At 32.7% G+C, this 19,458-nt stretch overlaps 1 protein-coding gene and 1 long non-coding RNA gene across 13 annotated transcripts in view; both read left to right on the top strand.

The window, feature by feature from the left end:
- Positions 1-4,101: 4,101 nt before the first annotated feature.
- The window catches only part of LOC111309034 (serine/threonine-protein kinase TOR), a 28,154-nt gene continuing 12,797 nt past the window's right edge, over positions 4,102-19,458 (top strand). For 6 of the 12 annotated variants that reach the window (XR_016329853.1, XM_022907811.2, XM_022907813.2 and 3 more), the window contains exons 1-26: positions 4,102-4,484; positions 4,698-5,036; positions 5,114-5,188; positions 5,356-5,528; positions 6,045-6,143; positions 6,473-6,632; positions 6,745-6,888; positions 7,032-7,201; positions 7,290-7,494; positions 7,567-7,761; positions 7,889-8,041; positions 13,041-13,162; positions 13,228-13,330; positions 13,476-13,571; positions 13,805-13,935; positions 15,360-15,462; positions 15,537-15,722; positions 15,841-15,933; positions 16,063-16,098; positions 16,187-16,285; positions 16,378-16,476; positions 16,607-16,769; positions 17,094-17,218; positions 17,343-17,395; positions 17,903-18,026; positions 18,134-18,319. Coding sequence is in view for 10 of the 12 variants with exons in the window: in XM_022907811.2 (XP_022763546.2) it covers positions 4,365-4,484; positions 4,698-5,036; positions 5,114-5,188; positions 5,356-5,528; positions 6,045-6,143; positions 6,473-6,632; positions 6,745-6,888; positions 7,032-7,201; positions 7,290-7,494; positions 7,567-7,761; positions 7,889-8,041; positions 13,041-13,162; positions 13,228-13,330; positions 13,476-13,571; positions 13,805-13,935; positions 15,360-15,462; positions 15,537-15,722; positions 15,841-15,933; positions 16,063-16,098; positions 16,187-16,285; positions 16,378-16,476; positions 16,607-16,769; positions 17,094-17,218; positions 17,343-17,395; positions 17,903-18,026; positions 18,134-18,319 (3,552 nt within the window). In the remaining 2 variants the exon portion in view is untranslated. Of the gene's footprint in view, positions 4,485-4,697; positions 5,037-5,113; positions 5,189-5,355; positions 5,529-6,044; positions 6,144-6,472; positions 6,633-6,744; positions 6,889-7,031; positions 7,202-7,289; positions 7,495-7,566; positions 7,762-7,888; positions 8,042-13,040; positions 13,163-13,227; positions 13,331-13,475; positions 13,572-13,804; positions 13,936-15,359; positions 15,463-15,536; positions 15,723-15,840; positions 15,934-16,062; positions 16,099-16,186; positions 16,286-16,377; positions 16,477-16,606; positions 16,770-17,093; positions 17,219-17,342; positions 17,396-17,902; positions 18,027-18,133; positions 18,320-19,458 lie in introns of those variants that run through there. The other 6 variants (XR_016329854.1, XM_022907810.2, XM_089747502.1 and 3 more) reach the window with 5 other exon arrangements.
- On the top strand, positions 17,488-17,825 carry LOC149519919 (uncharacterized). Its single transcript, XR_016329878.1, has 2 exons — positions 17,488-17,546; positions 17,641-17,825. It is a non-coding gene; the product is annotated as an uncharacterized LOC149519919 (long non-coding RNA).

Here is a 19,458-nt window from a genome sequence, read left to right as displayed (position 1 = left end):
AACCTAAAAATGGAGTAGGCTTGATTTTTGCCTTGGAGTATTTTCAACTTTAGCTCGATTTATTTTGTAATTGGTTTATTTCTATATCTTTTCATTTCACTTAATTGTTTTTCTTTTTCTTTTTTTATACATATTTAAATAATTTTTTATAGTGAATTTATAAAATCTTACCAAACGATTGAAATATTCAAATATCGAATTAAGTATTACCAAACGATTGGAAGATTTAATGAATTTTTGAAAAAAATAATTTGTCAATCTTATCAAACAATTGAAGGATTTAAATATCTAAGTTAAGTCTTATTAAACTATTGAAAGATTCAATGATCATTTTTTTATAAAAATTCATAAAAAAAATTTTCAAATAAATATTTCAACTAACTATTGGGGATATGTATCAATATAAAATCTTATCAAATGATTGAAAGATTTTGTTGATTGTTTTCAAAAAGAAAAATGTTAATGGATTCGTCGATAAAGCATCTTCGGAGTAGGACATGAGTTTTCATAAATACTTCTGAGATAAAAAAATTATCTTAAATTATTATCAAATGATTAGAGTAATTTTAAGACAAATTTTTAATATTAAATTTACTTGATAAAATTACAAACACATTTTAAGGCTTGGATAATATAAACTTAAACTGGTATCATTCTTCGATGGGTGTTATGAAAGTACTATAATTTTTTTTACACATAACTGTACTCTTGGATCTAGATATGGTTTTGTAGGCTAAAATCCACCTTTTAAAAATACTTAAGTCAAACTTGGAACTTCTTTTTAAAATATGACAAATTCAATTAAGTGACCAATCATACTTTAACAAAAAAGATTGATGGCAACTCTTTAAGTCAGGTCTAATTGTAAATCTTCAGATTTATATCTTATGACATCAATCTATTTCATTAAGGATCAATATTTTTCAAAATGGATATATCCATTTTCATGGGAGTTGATTCATTTTTACATAATTTGTTTAAAGGACATTTTATATGAACACTGCATCGATTGTCTTCAAATAAATCATCTTTTGCACTTTACACCTATCCAACCAAGGCTTGGAAAAAGAAGAGCAACCTCTCAATAAATTAAACCCTCACATTTTTTTTGTACACATGAAACCAATATTTGATCATCCTCATCATATACTATATGAGAACAAAAATTCATGAAAAATAATGTGCTTGTCTAGCCAGTTATGATGATTTGCTTTTTAGTTTTTCCTAAATGGAATTTGTTGTAAATTATTAGTAAATCGTATTTGTAAAAGGACTTTTAATTAATTTTTTATTTCTAATGAAATTTATAAAAAAGTTCATTATATTTTTGGTACTTAAATTTTTAGAAAAATATTAAAATTGATATATAAAGAAATAAAATGTAAAATTTATATTTTGAACTTTTATAAAATATATAATTCGCACATTACACTTTCAAATTATGTATCATGTTAATTCAAACTTTAATCTTGCTAAACATATCAACTTATATGTAAAGTTTTTGACAAATATTATCAAATTATGTATTCAGCAGATATATTATCAATATTTTTTCAATAAAAATGATCTAAAAAATATATTATTTAAAAATTCATGATGCAATTTGTATATTTGAATTAAAATGATATATTATTTAAAAGTTCATATTACAAATTATATATTTAATTTTTTTAGACACCAATTTATACATTTTTTCAAAGTTCAAGAGCCAAAGTATAATTAACTCTTTCTAAAACAATGATGCATTTTCTTTTAAATTTTATTTTTTTAAGCGACAAAGGTTTTTAGGTTTTACCAAATATATCTTCTTTTCAAGTTAGTTAAACATATTTATTTACGTCAAACTTAGTAAATTCATTAAAATTTACTTTTTCACCACCTTTAAACAAATTCATAACCAAACAATAAAATAGTATATAATTTTATTTAAATTATAATTATTATCACTATTAATTTCTTCAATCTTAATATCCAAAAAAGTAAGGCTCAATATTTATTATTTGTAACTATATATATTATATTTATTAAATTATTTTGAATGATAATTTTATTTAAAAAATATATAAAAAAACTGAAAATACGAATATTAATTATCAGAGTTTTTAATAACATATAAATATTAAATTATACAATAAAATTTAAAATTTTAAAAATAAAAACACATCACTTACCCCTGCAAGTAAACTTATGATAAAAATTATATAATTACTTTCAACATATTAAATTTTATTTTGATAGATGGATAAAGAAATTTGGGGCCATTTCTTACAAACTTAGAAGGATGTGGTCAATCCACCTGTGTTTCACATAGTCCAAAAGTTTGAAACGACGGATAGGGCCCAAATATTGCTGGTTTTGATAGTAAAAAAAAGCCCATTTTGCAACCCTTTAGTGAAGCATAATTTTAAAATTTGTTGCTTAATTTTTAAACCAATAACTTTTTTAAAAATCTTTTAGGAATTAAATCATGTTCTAAATTCAATGAAAGAAATCGTTTTAAAACAAAATTTTCTTCTGTTCAAAAAAGTAAAGGAAATAATTTTACGAGGAAAAAACTTAAATGAAATTTATGAAATTTTTAATTAAAAATAATTAAATAAAAATTAAAACTAAAATTTAAAATTATTAGATTAAAAAATCTTATTAAGTAAATTAAATGTGTAAAAATTAAAATAATTTTAATAAATTTTGATATATATTTTTGAGATAGATATTTTTAGTAAAAATATTAACATAATTTTTATCATTAAATAAATATCCATCAAATTTAAATTATAAATAATATTTTTAATAATTTTTTTACATATTATTGATATTCACATTAAATTTTATCAATCTATTGATTTTTATTTTTTATTAAGGTTTTTATTAAATTCTATTTTACAACAAATTTAAAAATTTCACCTAAAAATTTTTATAATAGTTCTCCTTTTTATAATCCAAAAGAAATATTTTATAAATAGAAAATAGTGATAAAATATTTTGGAACATTTGCTTTAAAGGAAGGGTAAATAGCTGACAGGAAAAAATATTTACTGTATTTGAATGCGATTAATAGTAAGAAAATATAAATTAATATCAAAATAAAATAAGTAGACATGGATATCTATGTTGAAGAAAAGTGTCACTAACACCAATAAAAATAAAAAAACAATTAAAAAAAAGTTTATCTTCAATACTTTTAAAACTTTATTCTAAACATGTTTTTTGTTAACAAAATTAATAAATTTATCAATAATTTTTTTATATATAATAAAAATGAACATTAAAAAAAAAAACATAGATTCATCAATGAAAATAAATAAAATTTTTTTAACTTATTTTAAAATTCATAATAGATTACTTTAGATCATTTATTATTATAATAATAATTATTATTATGATCATCACGAGCATGCAAATGCATTATTCCAAAATTATATCATATTTTGTTTGAAAAAATAAAATTTTTTTAATTTTATTAAAAAATAAAAAATAAAAAATAAAAATGAAAATAATATTACTTGTAAAATATATTTTACATATTTAAAATTTTAGAAACAAAACAAACTAAAATAGAAACAAAATTTTTGAAAAATTACGCAATACTAAACAAACAACCCTTAAAATTTTATTTATGTTTCAACTATCATCTAGTATTAATGAAATTTATGGTGTTGTGAAATTTTGATTTTTACCGTATATAAAAATTACCTAATTTTTTAAATTTGCCCCCAAAAAAAATTTTACAATATGAGATCATAAAATAAATGCAATGTTAATGCGTCAATTACTAATTAATATTCCACTCAAAAGGGTGAACTAAAAAAATGAAAAAATTTTGTTTTAAAATAATATTTTATATTTAAAAATTATTTTTACTAAATTTAAAAAATAATATTAATTAGAAATTTATATTCATAAATATCATCTTAATTTTTTACCAATTTTTATTATTATAAAAAGTTAATTTTTATAAAATTTTACCAATGGGCACAGCAGGTGCCCGTAAACTTTTTGATCGGTTGCAACGACTGCGATTGTAAACTTTTTTTTAACCATCCAGAGCTAAATGTTACCGTCACTAAAATTTATTTTGTGAAGAAAAAGAAATACAGAGGTGAAGAAAGTGCCAGAAGGGCTCTGTTTCTTTTGTCAAGCTGAGATTTTGGTGGTGCACCCAATCCACGCGTACGTTCAACGCCATTATTTTTTATTATTAATTGGGAAAGTTCTTTTTTTTTTTTCTTCCTACTGCCGTCTTCTTCTCTCTTGAGCGTGGTTGGATTCGATGCCTTGAGCGAAGATCTGAGACATTTCAAACAATAAACTATAGATTAGGGTTTTAGGATTGGATTTTCAACAGTTTGCGAGGGAGGTGTTAAATGGCGTCGACTTTACAGAACCTCCGCTACGGCGGGCCCGCCGCCTCTGGCCCCGCTGGCGGAAGCTTCGAAACGCTCAACCGTATACTCGCCAACCTCTGCACCCGTGGCAACCCTAAGGTAATCTTTTTCCACTCAGTCCCATGCTTTTCTCTCTGTTCTCTTGTAGAGTTCTAGAAAGTGGAAACAATTCGAAATTCCTTGGGCGAATATTTGGCTTTTGTCTAAGTATTTGTAAACCCTAAACCATCAATAATAAGATTACTTCAACAGTTCAATTGATTATATTTCATTGAAGGGAATTTAATTTTGGCTTTGCATTATTGTGAACAGGAAGGAGCTCCATTAGCATTGAAAAAGCATTTGGAAGAAGAAGCTCGTGATCTTAGCGGGGAAGCATTTTCCCGTTTTATGGATCTGTTATATGATCGAATTTCGAGCCTATTGGAAAGTAGCGATGTTGCACAAAACATGGGAGCTTTAAGAGCCATTGACGAGTTGATAGACGTGGCACTTGGGGAGAATGCGTCTAAGGTTTCCAAGTTTTCTTATTATATGCGGACTGTCTTCGAGTTTAAGCGTGATCCTGAAATACTCGTCCTTGCTAGTAAAGTTCTTGGCCACCTAGCTAGAGCTGGTGGTGCAATGACTGCAGATGAAGTGGAGTTTCAGGTTTGTTGAGGACATCCCTAATTTCTGTAGCGTAATTCAATGGGAAAGAAAATAAAGTCTATGCCTCTATTTCTCAGATCAAAACTGCCCTGGAGTGGCTTCATGGGGAGAGAGTGGAGTATCGCCGTTTTGCTGCTGTCTTAATTTTGAAGGTGAGTGTGATGTGGGATTTTTTTTATTCTTTACGAATTGGTGTCTTGAAAGGGATTATTTGTTGATTTTATATGGGAAATCAGTATATTGTTTAAGTGAATTTTAGTTTATATTTGTTGAAAAAGATTATTCTATTGAATCTAGATTTGCATTTTTATTACACTAGGAAATGGCTGAAAATGCTTCTACTGTATTCAATGTTCATGTGCCTGAATTTGTTGATGCTATTTGGGTTGCATTGAGGGATCCAACATTGGCTGTTCGTGAGCGTGCTGTGGAGGCATTGCGAGCGTGCCTTCGTGTTATTGAAAAACGTGAGACGCGTTGGCGAGTGCAGTGGTTAGTTTATTAATTTATGAAGTTTTGGCAGTCTCATTCTTTTTCTTTTCATAAATTTGAGCTAAATAGCAACAATAGCTCTCCTAGCTTTAAGGTTTTTTTTTTTAAATAAATTAACGTATGTAGAAACTTTTTGTCATAGTTTCTTAGTTTCTGGTCATCTGAGTTGAGTTCCTATTTGCGGTTCCCGTTGCTTGATTTTTATAAATCCTTCTTTTTGAATGAAATCTCCCCTTTTCCTACTTGGTCTGACCATGTTCACTAAATTGCAAAGAAACTCAAGAGTAGAGGAATTATAACTTGCCTTGCTGTATTAGTGCTTTGTACTGGGCTAATCTTCATGGAGTTCAGGCCTGCTTGGCTTTGTTACATTCCTTGGATGCTGTTTTTTTTTTGTTTGTAGATGACGCAAGGTTTATTGTCTACTTTCTTATGATTTTCATTTTTGTAACTTCTGAACTTAAATTTTCAAATGCTCTTTGTTAGTTTCTATGTTAAACTGTTGGTGTTTAACAGGTATTATCGAATGTTTGAGGCTACGCAAGATGGATTGGGGAAAAATGCTCCTATACATAGTATACATGGTTCTTTGCTTGCTGTTGGAGAGCTTTTGAGGTCGGTGTGATTGTCTTAAAAATTATTTGTTAATGAAAAATGACTTTGGCTTCAGTAATTTTTTATTTCTAGCTTTGAGTCAATTTGTTCCCCCCTTCCCCCCCACCCCCCCAAAAAAAAAGAATATTATCTATTCCATATGGGAAAAATATTTTATTGAGTGCCATATGAAATGATATATAGTTGTGTATGTGTTGTTTAGTGGTACACTGGAATGAGTATTTTGCTTGTGTGCCATCAGCATGCAACATTCTTGCCAAGTACCTGTCATTTACCTCTGCTATATGATTGATGTTAGTATTTGATGTGGATAAACTTAATCTGGTCAGGAACACTGGTGAATTTATGATGTCAAGGTACAGAGAAGTTGCTGACATTGTGCTTAGATACCTAGAGTATCGTGATCGGCTTGTTCGCCTTAGCATAACTTCATTACTACCTCGCATTGCTCATTTCCTGCGTGACAGATTTGTAACAAACTACTTGACGGTTAGTGAATGTTGGTCCTTATAAAACAACATTTTTATAACTGGCATGGAGAACTCTTTGTGTGGCTATTTTTACTTCAATTATGTGCATTTGGACTTGTGATATCTTGTAGATATGCATGGACCATATCCTTGCAGTTCTAAGATTACCAGCTGAACGTGCCAGTGCGTTTATTGCCCTAGGGGAGATGGCTGGTGCTTTGGACGGAGACCTTGTCCGCTATTTGCCGACAATTACCTCTCACTTACGTGATGCAGTGAGTATCATAATTCTAATGATTAATGGTTTCCCTTTTTGTTGCATTCTTGTGTGCGTGTTTTTTAATTTGAAGTTTCTGCTATTTTCATTTGAGAAGGAACCAGATTTCTAACACTTTACTTACATATGCTATATCTGCAGATTGCACCACGCAAGGGTAGACCCTCGCTTGAAGCTTTGGCTTGTGTTGGAAACATTGCAAAAGCCATGGGACCTGCAATGGAGTCCCATGTACGAGGTCTCCTTGATGTTATGTTTTCTGCTGGTCTTTCTCCTACACTTGTTGAAGCACTCAGGCAAATAACTGTCAGGTATGTGGTCTGCCATGACCTTGTATTCAGATGCTTTTGGAGACTAATTGGGGGATATTAATTTCACAAATAATTGGTTCTGTTTCAGTATTCCATCTTTGCTTCCCACTATTCAAGATCGGCTTCTTGATTGCATTTCCTTGGTTCTTTCAAAGTCCCATTATTTTCAGGCAAGGCCAGCTGCTGCCTTGGTTCGAGGCACTGCTGCAAATATTCCCCAACCAGTGTCTGAGCTTAGTGGTTCGGCCCTTGTTCAGCTTGCTTTGCAGACTCTTGCTCGTTTTAATTTCAAGGTTTGCATACCTATATTATACAGGATGTGTTATGGAAACCATAATTGAGCACTAAAATATTGAATGGTTTAGGGACATGAACTTCTTGAGTTTGCTAGAGAATCAGTTGTTGTGTATCTTGATGATGAGGATGGAGCCACACGAAAAGATGCTGCTTTATGCTGTTGCAGATTAGTTGCAAATTCTTTTTCTTGTATTGCATCCCCACAATTTGGTTCCACTCGGTCAAACCGAGCTGGAGGAAAGCGAAGGCGTCTTGTTGAGGAGGTTTGTTTGCCTTTTTTAATTAGTAGTTATTAATAGTTGTGATGAGATTAATGTAATAATATTTATCTGTGTCATAATCTTTCTGATGCATATTCTTGCTTACAAATTAATATTGGGTTTTGCACAGCTTGTAGAGAAGCTACTCATTGCAGCTGTTGCGGATGCTGATGTTACTGTTCGCCATTCGATATTTTCCTCTCTCCATGGAAATAGAGGTTTTGATGATTTTTTAGCACAGGCTGATAGTCTGAGTGCAGTTTTTGCTGCTTTAAATGATGAGGTGCAATTTAATCCAATTTTACATTTTCAAGAAAGTTTCATTTTTATATGCCTCTTTTTTAATTCATCATTGCTATATAGGACTATTAATTGTCTTGATGGCTGGCTTTTCTTTACTTAAATATTGAGCTGCTGGATTATGAAATAAAAGAACTAGAATGTTATCATCTTAATTCTGAGATTTTACATTCTTGATATCTAGACGAAAGGGATGGGGTAATATGATGGGCGACAGGACTGGGGTAATGATGTTGTTTAAATAAGAAATTAGAAAATTAATAATTGTATGCTTTTTCTTATTCCAATTTGAAAAATAGTGTTTATCTACATTTTCCATGGATAAAGACTTGAAATTTTCTGACTGGTAAGTCTTGTCTTTGTCACTTTCACTGTTCCTATCATCATTAACTTTTCCCAAATGAGACATTGTGTCTGATATCTGTGGAAAAACTAAGAAATAAATTAGTGTGGAAACTGAATGTATATTGAAAAACTGTTCATTAAGAATTATACAAGAACCTTAGGTTTATATACAACTAACTAGGGGTGAAACTAGGAAACTAAATCTTCCTAAAAAACTAATCCTATAATTGAGGGATTGTCTATCCTAATTTTTTGTCCTTAATTCTAAGATACAAATATAAATATACAGATTACAAGATTACAACTAGCTGTAAATAAGTGTTTTCCCACACTCCCCCTCAAGCTGGTGAATAGGTGTTTTTCATTCCCTGCTTGGAAATAATTTTTTAAAATATTGCACTGCTGAGACCTTTAGTCAAAACATCTGCAAGTTGACCCTTGGTTGATACATAGGGTGTACAAATCAACCCACTGTCTAGTTTCTCCTTTATGAAATGCCGGTCTACTTCAATGTGTTTTGTTCTGTCATGTTGCACAGGATTGTGTGCAATGCTTATTGCAGACTTGTTATCATAGTAGAGTCTCATTGGTCCATCCCACTTGATCTTCAAGTCTTCTAGGATAATCTTTAACCATAGTAGTTCACAAATTCCTTGAGCCATTGCTTTGAACTCTGCTTCAACACTTGATCTTGCCACCACATTCTGTTTTTTACTCCTCCAAGTCACAAGATTACCACCTAAGAAAGTACAGTAACCTGAGGTGGATCTTCTATCAGTTACTAAATCTGCATAATCAGCATCTTCATTAGCTTTTCCAATTTTATGATTAGGATCTATAGGGGTATTTGCAGGTTTACATGTGAGCTTCGCAGTTTCCTTCAGAGATCCATCACATATTTCTGTTGTGAGATGAAAATACCATGCCGTGAGTGAGATACTTCAATTCCTAGAAAGTACTTCAATCTCCCTAGCTCTTTTATCTCAAATTCTCTAGCCAAACATTGTTTTAGAGATTCTCTCTCTTTTTAATCATCTTCAGTTACAATTATATCATCAACATACACTAATAGAACTGTGACTCTCCTTGAATCAGAGTGCTTGATAAACAATGTGTGATCTCCTTGACTCTGTTTATATCCCATTGCTAACATCACTCTGGCAAATCTCCCGAACCAAGTCCTAGGAGACTGTTTAAGGCCATATAAAGTCTTTTTCAGCCTGCATACTTTGTTTGCTTTTAGAGGACCTCCAAATCCCGGTGGAACCTTCATATATATTTCTTCTTCCAAATCACCATGTAGAAAAGCATTCTTTACATAAAATTGTTGAAGCTGCCAATTGTAATTTGCAGCCAATGATAACAAAATCTTAACTGTATTCAACTTGGCAATTGGAGCAAAGGTTTCCGGATAATCCACTCCATAGGTTTGAGTGTAGCCCTTAGCCACTAACCTGGCTTTGTACCTTTCAATAGTACCATCTACCTTGTATTTTACATAAAAAACCCATTTACACCCCACTGGATTTTTTTCTTTAGGCAACTCTACCAGTTCCTATGTTTGATTTTTCTCAAAGGCCTCCATTTTTATTTTCATGACTTGCCTCCATTCTCACTGGATAATGCCTTGAATAATGTAGTTGGAACAAAAATGGTGTTTAGGCTCACAAGAAAATTTTTGTGGGATGGTGAGAATTTTTCAAATGACACAAAATTAGAGATTGGGTCTAATGGATGCTTAGTACATTCTCTGGTTCCTTTCCTAATAGCAATAGGCAAATCATAATCACTAGTTATAGTTTTAGGAGATTCATGCTCATTTTGAGAAACAGAGTCAAAAACTGTAGTTACCTCATTTCTAGAGTTAGGATCAGGTTCTTGGACTGGCACTGGTTCAAGATCTGGAACTTTCCTTCTTGAGTACACCTGTAATTCCTTCATAGAATCAAGAACAATATTATCCTTTGTCACATCTTTTGTATTTGGAATGGGTTCAGACTCAAATTCAGTGTTTGAGTTTGGCTCAGCAGAAATAGGTTTCAACTCAGAAGAATTAATGGGTGTAAACGTTGAAGAAGGGGACAAATCAAGCAAAAAGAAGTCTTTATCCTTATCTTCCATGAATGAAGTCTCCCCCTGAAGATAAGGTTGAGTAAAAAATGGTTTACTTTCTTCAAAAGTGATATCTGCATACACATAGAATTTTTTGGTAGGAGGATGATAGCACTTATATCCTTTTTGAGTTGAGGAATACCCTACAAAAATACATTTAATCGCTCTTAGATCCAACTTTCCCCTGTTATGATTGTGAGCATGAACAAATGATGTACAACCAAATATCCTAGGTGTGAGATTGTTTGTGGTATTGAGGTTGGGATAAAATTGTGAGAGTAGTTTCATAGGAGTTTTAAATCCCAAAACCCTTTAAGGTAACCTATTTATAATGTGTGTGGTAGTAAGAACAACTTCCTCCCAATAAGATTTAGGTACATTTGCTTGAAAAAGAAAGGCTCAGGTTGTGGCTAGTAAATGGCTGTTTTTCCTCTTTGCCACTCCATTCTGCTATGGAGTATTAACACAAGATGACTCATGAATAATCCCCTCTTTTTGGAAATAGGTGGATAGACTCTGGTTGAAGTATTCTCTTGCATTATCGGACCTAAATCTCTTGATTCTCACTCGAAATTGATTTTGGATCATGTTTTGGAAGCTTAAAAATACACTATTCACATCTGATTTGAATTTAAGTAAAAAAACCAAAGAGACCCTGGTACAATCATCTATGAATGAAACAAACCATCTTGCACCAGAAATATTAAGAATTGTAGAGGGACCCCAAATGCCACTATGAATCAAGTAAAAGGGAGTAGAACTTCTTTTGTTACTAATTGGAAAAGACACACATCTATGCTTTGCAAGTTCACAAACATCACAATGAAAATCTTTGACATTTAATCCTTTGAACAAAGAAGGAAACATGTTTCTCAAAGTTCCAAAATAAGGATGTCCAAGACGAAAATGATAAAGCCAGATTTTGTCGTTATTGGAAGATTTTTCAGAAAGAAATGACAAAGGTAAACTATTCTTGATATTACTTGTGTTATTTGATGTCTCAAGATAGTATAGTCCATCCTTCTCCTTAGCAATTCCAAATATCTTCCCCGAACTCTGGTCCTGAAATTCACAATAAGAGGGATAAAAAGTCACTTTGCAATTCATATCTCTGGTAAATTTTTGTATAGATATCAGATTAGTAGACAATCCAGGAATATGAAGAACATTTTTGAGAACAAACGAAGGATTAACTAGAACATCTCCTAATCCTGCCACTGTAGTAAGTGAACCATTTGCAACAACAATTTTCTTATTACTAGGACAAGAGGTATATGTATTAAACTTCTGTGAGGAATGTGTCATATGGTCTGTGGCTCCTAAGTCAACGATCCAAGAACTCGTAATAGGCTTAACCGAGACATTTAATCCATGAGAATCATAAGCTTTACCTGAACTAGAGACCTTATCCAAAGAACATACCACAGTAGGCTTTTCTTATTACTAGAACATCTCCTAATCTTGCCACTGTAGTAAGTGAACCATTTGCAACAACAATTTTCTTATTACTAGGACACGGGGTATATGTACTAAACTTCTGTGAGGAATGTGTCATATGGTCTGTGGCTCCTGAGTCAACGACCCAAGAACTCGTAATAGGCTTAACCGAGACATTTAATCCATGAGAATCATAAGCTTTACCTGAACTAGAGACCTTACCCAAAGAACATACCACAGTAGGCTTTTCAAGGATTTTCAATAAGTTTCTCAGCTTTTCACTCTCTTCCCTATCGAACTCTCTTTGTTTTCGAGACATCTGTAGTACTCCAGTGATTTTGCCAATTGATATTTCCTCAAATTAGGTGGTAGTGATATCTTTCTTTGAAAGGGTTCGGCAATGAAGGCCTAAACAGGATTTGGCAATGAAGGCTTAAAATAGAAGTCAGTAATGAAGGCTGAAAATTTTGCTTCCCAAGAAGAGCCTAAAGCTCTGATACCATGTGGAAAAACTAAGAAATAAATTAGTGTGGAAATTGAATGTATATTGAAAAACTGCTCATTAAGAATTGTACAAAAACCTTGGGTTTATATACAACTAACTAGGGGTTAAACTAGGAAACTAAATCTTCCTAAAAAGCTAATCCTATAATTGAGGGATTGTCTATCCTAATTTTTTGTCCTTAATTCTAGGGATACAAATATTTAATTCTAGAGATACAAATATAAATAAACAGATTACAAGATTACAAGATTACAACCAACTGTAAATAAGTGTTTTCCCACAATATCCACCGTCTTTCTTTATCTTTTCTAAAGTTACTCTTGACTGAACATTCTAGGTGCTGTCTTTTCCAAAAAATTAATATTTTCATATTCACTTTTGTTTTTGGAAATGAATTTTGCAAAAAGTGTGGAGACATGCATATTGCTTAGATTAAGGATAGTCTCGTGGAAGTCAGTTGTGGGGTTCTAATCCGGACAGCCAACATTTACTGTGTGCTAAAAAAGCTATGCTTTTTGTTCCAGTTTTTGCATTACTTTGTGTTGCACTTTTATGAATAGAGAGAATGTTTCTCTTGCTATAGGATTTTGATGTCCGAGAATATGCTATATCAGTATGTGGAAGATTATCAGAGAAAAATCCTGCATACGTTCTTCCAGCACTCCGTCGTCATCTGATACAGTTATTGACACATTTAAGGCAAAGGTAAACAAAAAGAACTTTTGTCCTTTTTATGCTGCATCGATTATTGACTTCACTTGCATTGTCAGCAGTGCAGATAACAAATGTCGAGAAGAGAGTGCCAAGTTGCTTGGTTGTTTAATACGCAACTGTGAACGACTAATACTCCCATATATTGCCCCAGTGCACAAGGTTTAATTTGTCATGCGGTTTTATTTAGTTCTTTTCATTCTGCTTTCCTCTTTTCTAGTAGCTCTTTTTCTTATTGGGGGGGGAGTGGGTGGTATTTCCTTAATTGTGGTTCTGTCTTCATGATATTGAATATTTTATTGTCTAGGCTCTTGTGGAGCGACTACTTGAGGGCACTGGAGTCAATGCCAATAATGGTATTATCAGTGGAGTTCTTGTAACTGTTGGAGATCTTGCTAGAGTGGTGGGTCAACTTTCTGTTTCTTTGCTTTTACACATAACACCATTCTTGTAGTAATATATTTGTTTTGATAGACCTAGGAAAAGTTTGTGTTTGCATCAACTGTGAATTTATAAGTTGTGTTAAATTAGCACTGTTGGATTAGTAACTTAGCTTTGTTGCTGTGTAACTAATCACAACGTTCCTTGTATAACACGTTCTCCTACTATTCTTTTTTGGGATGTGACTTATTTTAGGGCGGTTTTGCAATGAGAGAATATATACCAGAACTTATGCCTTTAATTGTTGAAGCATTATTGGATGGAGCAGCTGTTACAAAGCGTGAAGTAGCTGTTTCTACTCTTGGTCAAGTTGTACAGAGCACTGGGTATGTAGGACATTTTATGTTGCTTTGCAGTCTGTATGACCATTTTGATTGTTATTTTTTCTCTGGTTTGAATGCAATATATAACCTATTCTTTGCCAGTTTTCCTAATACACATGCTGAAAACTTTTCATCCCAGGGCCTCCCCTTGTGGAGCATGTATTGAAACATTAGGCATTTTAGGTCAGATGTATAAGGAATGATCATGACAATGCTTTTACCCTAAGTTATCTTTTCAGTTTTTAAGAGTTCAATGCAGCATGGCAGCTTAAGATAGAAGCATGAAGGCTAATGCTTATTTTTGACAAAATTCATGAAAAAGATATAGTATTTTCCAAGTCTTAAAAGCCATTACAGATCTGCCATGGTGTCTTGTTGACTTATTTGTTTTTAACAATTAATATCTACTTCTCTGATCACATGATATGCTAGAAATTTCATGTAATTTATACTCTATATGATTCATCTAGGCATTATAGGTCATTTATACTCTATATGATTCATCATTCGTTGCCCAATCTTGGAACTATTATAATTCTGTAATTATTTCCTACATGATACCTCATTCTAGTTCTTATCATCAGGGAGCACTGGAATGTATTTCCCAACTATATATTGTAGATATTATCTAGTCCTGAAGAAATCTTTAGAATAAAACTATTTTATTTTTCCATATTTTTGTTATTACAATGCTAGAATTGCGTGAAAATATATAGGCTAAAGGCTGAATATTCTCAGCCTTAAAACCCAAGATTTTCATGCATTAAAACAACTAATCAAAGGAGTAATTTACTCTCTACACATAATAGGAAAATATCTAATGGATTTGGTGTAATTACCCAAATCACTTCTTATTCTAAAAATAAGAGACTTAACTAAAATACACAAAGTCAACTAATCAAGTAATAATGAAGATTAGATTTCCACAAGTCCCCCATCTGATTGGCCTATTAGGTTTAACTGCCTTAGGTTTGTGGTGGAATGACCTTCCTGTGTCAGATGTGCAGTTGACTTAAATTTCTACTGATTTGGGAAGTTTGCTTCAATAAAAAGGACTCTCTCAAGGAAATTGCTAAGGCAGAAGTTGAAGGAGAGGGAGGTGTTATATTCTTTGTATGAAGTTTCTTAGGAAAGATCAGTAAAGGAAACTTATAATTTGCTTGATGGTACCATATCTACAACTACTATTTTTGGCAATAAGATGGTGTAACTCTCCCTGTATTCTTTACAGCATCTTTTGGTCACATTATCATTAACGTTAAGCTTAAACAATTTCCATCTTATTACTTGATGCTTGTAAATGGAATTGTCAGAGGAACTTTCTTCCAAATCCACATTATGTAACTTATGAATGTATTATGTTAGAATGGTTGCTAGTTCTGGGTTTTTTATGGTGTTTAGAAGATTTTCCTGTATGGATTTTACAGGTATGTCATAGCTCCTTATAATGACTACCCACAATTACTTGGCTTGCTTTTGAAATTGTTGAATGGTGAGTTAGCGTGGTCTACCAGACGAGAAGTGCTAAAGGTAGTTGCACTTGAACTCCACATTAGTTAACTGTGTAGCTTTTTTCTGATGCTGAGTACTTTGTTCTTCTCCAGGTTCTTGGTATCATGGGTGCTTTGGATCCCCATGCACATAAAAGAAATCAGCAAAGCCTTCCTGGGTCGCATGGAGATGTTGCACGTGCTGCCAGTGATTCTGGTCAACATATTCCAACATCAATGGATGAACTACCCATGGACCTTCGGCCATCATTTGCTACATCTGAAGATTATTACTCCACTGTAGTGCCCAGCTTAATTTACTCTTCTTCTTGCTTGCTTGCTTCTTTTAACATTTTTTGTCCGTTTCTATTTGAAACTCTTATTTATTTATTTTTTTGGGTAAAATAACTGTTTTTAGGTTGCTATCAATTCTCTCATGCGAATCCTTAGGGATCCTTCTCTTGCCAGTTACCACCAAAAGGTGGTTGGATCTCTTATGTTTATATTCAAGGTATGTTCAGTAATGGATTTTTTTTTTATTTAATTTTTTACTTCAATATTTATCATAGTCCTTATTTATTTGAAAGTTTGTTATTTTTAACTTCTCTAAGTCATTGATTTTTCTTTTATGTGAGGTTAGTCGATGGGTCTGGGTTGTGTTCCATACTTGCCAAAGGTTTGTGGATTAATTTTTTAGCTCAGTTTAGCTTTTATGCTTGTGTTTTTGTCGGTTGATTTATTGAATTGTCCTTTTCTTTCTGTAGGTTTTACCTGAACTCTTTCTGATAGTTCGTACATGTGATGATCATCTGAAGGATTTTATAACATGGAAGCTGGGTACCCTTGTGTCGATTGTGCGTCAGGTATATTTTTACGTCTTGATGATTTTCACACATGTAACTGACATTCACTTTCTTCTGGCATTTGATTTTGAGGTTTTGATGTGCTTGTGCAGCATATTCGTAAATATTTACAGGATCTGCTATCTTTAATTTCTGAATTATGGTCATCATTCAGCTTGCCAGCTAATAATCGCCCTTCGCATGGTTTTCCGGTATGTTTATTTTTTAGCTAACGGGTACAAATAATTTGTTATGCAGTTTGATGGTTAGATTGCTTGTTTTGGTTATTATTGTTTGTGCTGTGATCTTATCTCTTAAACTTTCCCTACCTCTCTTGCTTAGGTACTGCATCTAGTTGAGCAGCTTTGCTTAGCTCTCAATGATGAATTCCGAAAGTATCTTCCTGCTATTCTTCCATGTTGCATTCAAGTTTTGAGTGATGCAGAACGTTGCAATGATTACACCTATGTTCTTGACATTCTCCATACCCTGGAAGTGTTTGGTGGTTAGTACTCTTCACTTCTGGGACTTGAGTGTAATGCTGCATGTTACATGTCAAGTGTGCTGGTTAAGTATGTTGAAAGAAGAATAAACATCTGAATATAGCTTTATAAATCTCTAGTTTACAAGTTATAAAATTATTAAAGTGGAATTTTCATATTTCATTCTAGACGATCTTATTTATGAAGCTTTCATTATCCTATTGTTGTCCAAACTAAATTTGTTAACTTTGAAGAACTGATGCTTATTGTTATGCTCTTATGTATCCAATTTTAAGCATCTTTAATTGATAATATATAAACGATTTCTTATTATGATTACCATGTAGGGACATTGGATGAACATATGCATCTACTTCTTCCTGCCCTTATTCGATTATTTAAAGTGGATGCTTCTGTGGAGATAAGACGTGCTGCTATAAAAACTTTGACAAGATTGATCCCTCGTGTTCAGGTAGGTAGCAACAATTTTAATAACATTTAAGAATCAATTATTTAGTTTTACTGTTAATACCTGTGGATTCACATTTTATTCAACCGCCATTTATTCTGTTTGTTTTTTCATTCTTGTAAATTAGGTTACAGGTCACATATCTTCTCTTGTGCATCACTTGAAGCTAGTTTTAGATGGGTGAGTTGTCTGTTCCTTTCATTTAACACTGTATGCATATAGAAAAATTGCCTTTTCAGATTTATATGTGGTCTATCACTTGCCTTTTATCAGGAGTATTAGTGTGCATGCATCTTTCCAAATCTAGATTTGGAGCCAAATGTGTGTTGTGGTAATGGTTTGAAATGATTTGATTTAAATTGCTTTCAGGTTTGTCCGAGCTAAACATGAAAGGATAATATAAATGATTGTTTATCTTGTCACAGGATACAATTTGTGATGAAGAAACTCATTGTAGCAAAGCACTTTTTGCTTGTAATTTATAAATGTTTCTGATACTTTGCTATGGAAACTAGTAACCTGTGAGCCAAGAAATATGTTTCAAACATTAGGAAGATGCACTAATGGTCATAACTGATGGATGGCTCTAATTTGTCGGAACCATGAGAGGTCTGCTAGCATCAGAGGCTTCATGAAAGTACCTTGCTATGTGTATGTGCTATACCTATAAATATTTTTTTTTTACAGGAAAAATGATGAGCTCCGTAAGGATGCTGTTGATGCACTTTGTTGTCTGGCTCATGCCCTTGGAGAAGACTTCACTATTTTTATCCCATCGATACACAAACTTTTGTTGCGACACCGCTTGCGGGTATTGCTTCTTACCCTGTCATTACTTTGTAATTATTATTTGCATGGAAGACTTGCTCTCTGCGCTCCCTCACATGGTCAAATTTAATCAAAAGTCATTTGTTTCAGCATAAAGAATTTGAGGAAATTGAAGGCCATTTACGGCGGCGTGAGCCATTAATTGTGGGGAGCTCTGTGACACAAAGATTAAGTCGACGACTTCCAGTGGAGGTTGTTAGTGACCCATTAAATGATGTGGAAAATGATCCTTATGAAGATGGGAGTGACATGCAAAGACATCCTAGAGGCCACCAGGTATCCTTCTTTTCTGATTGTATGATGGGCTGTTTACATTATTTGTTTTCTGCATATCTTATTCATCAAGATTCCTAAACATGTCTAGATACTGTCAAGTAGAAATGAGATGCTAGGTTGAGGAGGAAACTTGGAGATTATCTTCTGTACATATCAGTTAAAACTTGTTAAATATTTCCATTTAGGATAAGTTTCTATAATCTTCTGTAACTTGTAAGCATGATCTTGATATAGTCAGTGTTGGATTGACTTACCCTAAGGATGTACTGGACTGAGTTTATTTTGTTGGCAGGACCAGGCTTCTAGCTATGCTACTTTGTTTTAATATATTGTGATGGCATTGTAATAGAGAACATTTTATATGGAAAACTTGGATAAAAATGAATGCATGATCGGCATGTAAATTGGGAATATTAAATTTAATGTGGTAGGAGTAGAGATGGCAGAATTAAAACTTGAACCTGAAAACCTGCCTAGAAAGCCTGAACCCAAACCGGCATGAATCCTACATGGAAAAAAAGTTAAAGACTCAAACCTGAGTAAATCTGAAACCTAAATGGCCCGAACCTGCATAACCTGAAGCCTGAACTCAAACTCAAAAGCATTCTAAAATGGTTACATCTTCCATAAAGTCTAAAAAATAACTTGACTAGCCCAAACCCAAACCTGTTTGCCACCTCTAGATGCAAGTCATCTGCTATGTAGCATATCACATGTGAATAGAAAGATTGAGTTTTCTTAAATCAAACTATGTTCTACAATTTATTTGGAGAGTTAGCCACCCCCTTGTACTTTTTCTTTCTTGATGCCTATGGGTTGTTACAAATTTGAAATGTAGAAATACTTGATTGTTACCAGTCAAGCGGGATTTTGCTTGGACCTTTTTTTGCTGTTCCTGCTGTTAGCTTCTGACGGGGAAGCTATTTTGCACTGGTTTTACATAATTTTCTGACTTGTTGGTTTATTGCGGCAGATGCGAACACTGACAATTTTTATACATCATTCTTAATCTTGTATAGTTTCTCTATGGTGTATGCATGCTGGATTCACAAAAATTTGGTATTTCTGTTGGTTATTTTAGACTCTATACTGATGGAATTGTGCTTTCAAGTTACAATTCGCTTTATCTTTATTTTGTT

Source organism: Durio zibethinus, chromosome 2 (assembly GCF_047325235.1).
Source record: "Durio zibethinus cultivar Kanyao isolate XHJ-2024 chromosome 2, ASM4732523v1, whole genome shotgun sequence".
In the NCBI taxonomy this organism is placed as follows: domain Eukaryota; kingdom Viridiplantae; phylum Streptophyta; class Magnoliopsida; order Malvales; family Malvaceae; genus Durio; species Durio zibethinus.
The sequence above is the reverse complement of the archived record's forward strand: the minus strand, read 5'-3'. Positions and strand labels throughout refer to the sequence as shown.